This window comes from Gadus morhua, chromosome 7 (assembly GCF_902167405.1).
Source record: "Gadus morhua chromosome 7, gadMor3.0, whole genome shotgun sequence".
NCBI classification, from domain to species: Eukaryota; Metazoa; Chordata; class Actinopteri; order Gadiformes; family Gadidae; genus Gadus; species Gadus morhua.
In genome coordinates this window covers 29,488,865-29,495,761 of record NC_044054.1, presented here as the reverse complement: position 1 = coordinate 29,495,761, position 6,897 = coordinate 29,488,865, and the positions used below count along the sequence as shown (strand labels likewise).

Genomic DNA, 6,897 nt, shown 5'->3' with positions numbered 1-6,897 from the left:
CAAGACTGAACTCATCTTATGAATCAAATGACCGTGTGCAATTAATCTGTAAGATCAGAGCCGAGATATCAGTGTTGGTGAAGTGTCCCGAGGCTGAGACCTTTTATTTGCCAAATCGCAGGCGTGAAATAAATGCCAGGGGCTCTTGTTGTTTGCACCGCAGTGTACCTTGGCTTAAAACGGCATGCATCAACTCTTGCATGAAAGATGGAGTTGGTGATAACCCTATCCGTTACTCTGATAACTCTTCTGGAATCAATCTTTGTTCTTTGTTTGTTGTTAGCGTTAGAAGGCAAGTGCTGAGGTCTGTCAAGGTCATGGTCAGGTGTGATGTATTTGTATGTTACTTCACCAATACAATACCATACATTTTAATTTAGCTTCCTCACCTCATACCCATCTGCTGATGTGATTAAACATTCCAGAACGGAAATAGTTATGTTTCTCTGTCCTTCTCTGCAGACCAATTAGAGACATTTGCTTTTAAAGTTTGCAGCAGCACAATCAAAGAAGGCCTAATCACAGGCACTCTAGACAGGCGCCCTTAATTAAACCTGTTTCTGAAATTAAAAGTTTCTTTGTTGGAAGACATAGAAAATGAAAGGATGGTTTGGATGTAAACAGTGTTTTTTCTCAATGTGCGTGCGTGTTTGCATGTACTCACATTAAGGAGAGACTAAAGGGACTGTAATAGCAAGATTTATGACTCAACATAAACTGTTTGGGGAAATCCTCCACAGTTGTTTTTTAGTGCCTGTTTTAAAACCTGTAGTTCTTCTCTACCGTTATCCTCTTCAGACACTTCCTGTGGACCAATGGAAATGGAAAAATATCATATTCTATCCTTCAGGGGCAAAGAAGCCTTTGTCTGCCTAAACCACAGGCTTCTTATTACATATGGGTTTGACACAGCTTTATTTTCGTAGAATGATGTCAAGAAGGTTAATCTTAAAGTATTTTGATTATGTTTATTATGACTAACGAGCCTAACTGAACTCAATACAAACACAGAGTGATTGCAACAAATTAAAATCGGACTCAGACTAAATCTTGGCTATAAATGCACTATATTGTCATTTTATATGTATACACAGTAACTATACTGTAAGGACGAGCTCCGAAGGAATAGTAGCCAACCACACTGGCTTTTTTAAATGAATGCTGCCTGTATTATGGAAAATCAATGTTTTTTTTTCCACTATTTTCATTTTTGCTTTCTCATGGTGTATTGCCTAGTTCCACATATGTTTTCCCATATGGCCTGGAGTAGGCTAATCAAAAGTGGGGTAGGCTCAGGAACTTCTTGTCAATACATACTGGTCCTAACTGCAGACCACAAACAAAAGGAGTATGCACACATCAGCACAGCAGAGGCCTCTTGCCTTCCGATAAACATCCATGGATAATTGCATTGCATGGAGTGGGTGAACTGTGTTAAAAGTCTCCCTGAAACAGTATTCTGGGCTCACTCTGTTGGAGGGGAGACTGCTTTATTCATACATTATATTGGTTATTTTCTACAACCATTGTGTGCTTTATTGCATTTAGAAGTCCAATCCGTCATAGCTTTAATATCTCATAAAATACACATAATAATAATAAGAGAAAATAACTAAAGGAGAGTTAGTATCAATTTGACGTTTGCAATGTGCAACACAATTGTACAGCAAAAATGAAGTTTTTATCATGGTACTTATTTAAATTTGCTTATGTTCGCCCTGTAGTAATTCCACGTGTTGCTCATTTAAAGTCTTACCCAACCTTCGGATGAGTTCTCTTATTGGACGGCTCTACCCTGAGGAAAAGGCTGTGTTTGAACTCTATGTTTAAGGGAATGCAATACATGACACTACCGAACTACTGCTCAGTATCCACAATAACTCTGTGTGAAGGGTATGTGGCTTTGAATCAAATCAAAATTGTGTTGTTACATGTTAGATGTTAATATGTCAGAGAGAGTCAATTTATCATCTTTTATTGAGACTTTGGCCAAGCAAGATAAGATTGAGGTAATATTGAATGTATTTAACCGTATCAACTTTCCAAAAGAGCTTATTGAATCAAGAAAACCAAATGCTTGGTGATAAAATGCCCTTACTAGTTGCTACCATCTGGTCATGTTCTGCATGTGGAACCTTTATGTTCTCCAGCATTGTTCTGATGTCTCTGCTTACCAGCCCACCTTGTAATGAAGGTACGATTCTGGTGTCTCCTATGGAAGGTGGTCCCCGGATCAATATGAAGATCATGATTGAGGAAATCCACGCCAGAGGAAATAGCATCGATGTGATCCGACTATCAAACAGTGGGTACATTAAGAAAGAGTTCCCTTTATCAGTCATTGGTTGTACGGAATGGTCCCTGCCCTCACAGGCATGGCTGCTCGGATGGGCATGGCGTTTCCCCGGAAAGAATCATAACACCAAAAGATGGGCTGCTTAAACCTTATCTTCTCAAAAATATAGTCAATTGCTCATCAATGAGTAAATGTGATCCCAGTACACAGCGTACGTAACCAGTGTCATCCGTGTGAACATTGAGTTATACATTTACAATCAAGTCTCTTGTGTTGCAGGTCATTTGGGGGCATATAGGACAACGACCCTATACTTAGGGCAACAACATGCTGATAGTGGATTGGAGGACCCAGGAGGACCTCCAGAAGAACTAATGGAGTCCAGGAGGCCATATACCATGGCGTCCCAGTGATATACCCATGATATTTGACCTGTTTGACAACCTGCTGCATCTGCAGGAGAGGGGAGTGATTAAACGATTAAAAAAATGGCTGATGTTAACCCTCACAGCTTTGAGCAGGGACTATATCGGGTTCTCCACTGAAACAGTTGCAGACACAACTGTAACTAAAATTATTTGGGCCATTATCTCTGACATTATTGGATATGTGACATATCTGACTGATTTGTCTATAAAAATCGTATAAATACAATTAAATGTCATTGTAATGGAATTTTGTGTTTGCCGATTGCACACCAGACATTTAGTGAGTAATTGTGTGTGTGTGTGTGTGTGTGTGTGTGTGTGTTGTGCTTCAATTAATTAACTATTCCTTTGACTGCTTCAAACCCATAAATATATTCCATTGTTGCCAATTCTATGTATTATATAGGTTATTTAAAAGGTGCTGTCCATAATATAAAAGATAGATTGTTAGAAATGCCATAGGATAGCCCATAGCCATCGGTGAGCTATTAGTGAATGAAATGCTCTGTGAGAACATCTGTTTCTAGTTAACTACGCCTGCCTCTGTCCACAATGTAGATTATGACCACTCCCTGCTCATATCTGACCAATTAGGAAAAAAAATCTCTTCCCTTATTGGTTCCGGTAATCAATCTTGACTGTTAATCACATGCACTCACACAGTGTTACCATTTATCACACACAGGGGCATGAATTTCTCAAAGGCAGCGAAACGTAGGGAGGAAGGGGGATTATCATGGGGTTGTTCATTTCATAATATTTCTCTCTCCTGTGCTTCCTCTCTGCAAATATCAAATCGAACCTACAGATAATTTATGCAAATACTTTTTCAAGAACTCCTATTAAGAATAGGTTGAATAAAATACTGGTCCTATAAAAATAAAATTGCCTGAAGTGAAATTAAAGGAAAAAGTGTAAATGCAACACAATATGCAACACAAACACATTGCATTATGCAAGACAGTTAAAATACAGTTTTCACCCTTCTAATAATTTTGTAATTTAATAAATAACAAGTACACATTATTGGTAACGCAGTATTCATGTCAAACATTATGAAGTGTTACATACATTTAACTTTTTTTTACCTATTCACCGATTGGGCAGCGCCTGTGAGAAATATCTTGGAGTTTGACCTCTAATGCGTGAGGAATGTGAAACGACACAATCCCCCCCTGGACCCAGTGTTTGCAGGAGCATCGTATGATGGGTAAGTTGCTCTGCATCAAGTCATGTATGGTTGTTACATTGTGCCTGTTAGTATGTCTGTTTTTTGTGTGTCAGAATTGTTGTGTCACAATTGTGTGTCACAATTGTGTCACAATTGTTCCAAGCTGGCTTATCATGCTTGAATGTCGAATCATAGGGTATTGAATTAATCAACCAAAAGAGCTCTTGTAGATTAACCATGTCTCTCTGGCTCTCTTCTTAGGTACTATGGAGTCCAATTCTGCACGTGGAATATCCATGTTCTTCAGTGTTTTTCTAATGGCTTTTCTTATCACCCCACCTTGTAATGGAGGTAAGATTCTGGTGTTTTCTTTGGATGGTAGTCACTGGATCAATATGAAGCTCATGATTGAGGAACTCCATGCCAGAGGACATAGCATCTCTGTGATCCGACCGTCAAAAAGCTGGTACATTGAAGAGGTGTCCCCTTTGTATGACTCCATCAATATCCCTCAATCCAAGCAATTTGAAGGTCTCATTCAAGGATTTTTAGAGAGGTATATAAAGGTAGGTTATTGTCAAATTAATGCTATATTTCACAAATCTAGCCTTTATGAAGACTTAATAACGATGTATTTAATAATATACATAAAATAAGTACTGACTTGATGTTTTGGTCCATTAAGTACATATTCAAATACTGACATACTTTCTAATTATCCTTCAGGTACAGAGAGAAGGATCGTCGTCCCATACGTTCCTCAAACTCACTGGGCAGTTCCTCTCAATGATCTCTGAGGTTCATTCCATGTACTGTGATATGCTTGCTCAAATCTTTGAAGATCCAAGGCTTCTCCAGAGCCTATCAGAGGCCCGGTATGACCTGGTTCTGACCGACCCTGCTATCGCCTCAGGCGTCGTCCTCGCCAAGTATCTCAAGCTTCCTACGGTGCTCAACGTCCGCTGGATCACCAGTGGAGACGGCCATTCCATCATCGCCCCGTCGCCGCTGTCCTACATCCCTGTCCCGGGCTCGGGGCTAACAGACAACATGAGCTTCACGGAACGCATCAAGAACCTGTTTTTCCACGGCCTCATTGTTTTCCAGGAGGTGTTCATGATTGGGCCTCATTATGAAGCCATTTGTGACAAGTACATTGAGGGAGGGTGTGACACTAGCTCACTCCTCCAGGAAGCAGATATTTGGCTGTTCCGGTCTGACTTTGTGTTTGACTTTCCTCGACCCACCATGCCGAATGTGGTTTATATAGGGGGCTTCCAGTGCAAGCCGGCCCAGCCCCTTCCAGCTGACCTTGAAGCGTTTGTTGAGAGTGCCGGGGAGCATGGAGTGATCATCATGACCTTGGGTACTTTTGTGAGTGCGTTACCAGATGACATCACAGAGGATATTGCCAGGGTCTTTGCAAAGATGCCTCAAAAGGTAATGGAGATCAGACATTGATTGTATTGTATGGCCCCTGCCTTCACAGGCATGGCTGATTGGACGGGCATGAGTTTCTCCCAACAGACCATACTACCAAAATGCTACAATGTTTTGCCCTGATACTAACACGTGCTTGACTTCAAACATAAGTGGTCTGCTTAACCTTTAGCTACTTAAAAATGCAGTCAATGCTTTTCAATGAGTAAAAATGATCCAAGTACACATTGTGTGTAACCAGTGTCATCTGAATGAGAGTTGAGTTATTTACAATCAAGTCTCTTATTTTGCAGGTCATTTGGAGGCACACTGGAAAAATACCATCTTCTTTGGGCAACAACACACTGATCGTTGATTGGATGCCCCAGAAGGACCTCCTGGGACACCCTCAGACCAAGGTGTTTGTGGCTCACGGAGGAACCAATGGAGTCCAGGAGGCCATATACCATGGGGTCCCAGTGCTGGGCATACCCCTGTTCTTTGACCAGTTCGACAACCTGCTTCGTCTACAGGAGAGGGGAGCGGGAAAGATTATAAGGCTGGCAGATGTTAACGTTCACACCTTTGAGCAGGGACTCAAGGAAGTGCTCCACCAAGACAGTTACAGTCACAACATGCAGAGACTGTCCGTTCTGCACAGAGACCAGCCGATTCCTCCCATGGACCACGCCATCTTCTGGGTGGAGTACGTGATGCGCCACAAAGGTGCAGCCCACCTGCGTACACAGGCTTATAAGATGCCCTGGTACTCCTACTACTCTATAGATGTACTGGTGGCTCTGTCGGCTGCAGGGACCTTCTTCCTTCTCGCTACTTTTATCATGTTTAGGGTCTTATGCTGCAGAGGGAGAACATCCAAGGTCAAAATAAATTGAGAATTACAGACACACTGTAACAAAAATGTTAAAAAATGATGATAATAAACATATCAAATCTAAACTGTTCTAATATCTCTATTGGATATGAAACACATCTGACTGTTTTGGCTCTTAAAAAACATATAAATGTAAATTTCATTACATTATAATTGATTTTGATACACCTTTCTTGCATCTAATTTTTACAATTATTTATCTAAAAAATATGTTACATTTATATACTGCAGTCTGCAGCCATGACTTGTTGAAATATATATATTTTCAAGGATATCATATTGATGAAGCAAAAAGGTTCTGGTAAAATCAAATGAAATGTTTAGGCCACATGTACACATTTCCATCGTATATTAATTGTTTAAACTAAAACAGCAATGTCAATTTCTGATCTCCGACTGTCAATCATGAGTGTCAATCCCATGCATGCACACAGTGTCACAAGAGAATCCATCCCAGGTGCATGAATGCCACATTTCTCAATGGCAGAGAAACGTAGGGAGGGAGGGAAGAGAGAGGGAGGGGGATTATTTATATTTTGCTCTCGCTCTCTGCAACTCTCAAATCGTGCCTACAGACACTTCAAGGATCAAGGACAGGTTGAATATAATACTGGTCCTATGAAGAAAAAAAATAGTCTGAAGTGAAATGAAGGAAACAAGTGTAAAAGCATGAGTTTACAACATGCCA

At 40.5% G+C, this 6,897-nt stretch overlaps 1 protein-coding gene across 1 annotated transcript; it reads left to right on the top strand.

Moving 5' to 3' along the window:
- Nucleotides 1-3,697: 3,697 nt before the first annotated feature.
- LOC115546859 (UDP-glucuronosyltransferase 1-5-like) lies at nucleotides 3,698-6,274 on the top strand. The gene is made up of 4 exons (XM_030360640.1): nucleotides 3,698-3,934; nucleotides 4,157-4,461; nucleotides 4,622-5,335; nucleotides 5,629-6,274. Exons 1-4 carry the CDS (start codon nucleotides 3,928-3,930, stop codon nucleotides 6,208-6,210), a joined length of 1,608 nt encoding a protein of 535 aa, XP_030216500.1. The 5' UTR covers nucleotides 3,698-3,927; the 3' UTR covers nucleotides 6,211-6,274.
- The last annotated feature ends 623 nt before the right edge of the window (nucleotides 6,275-6,897 follow it).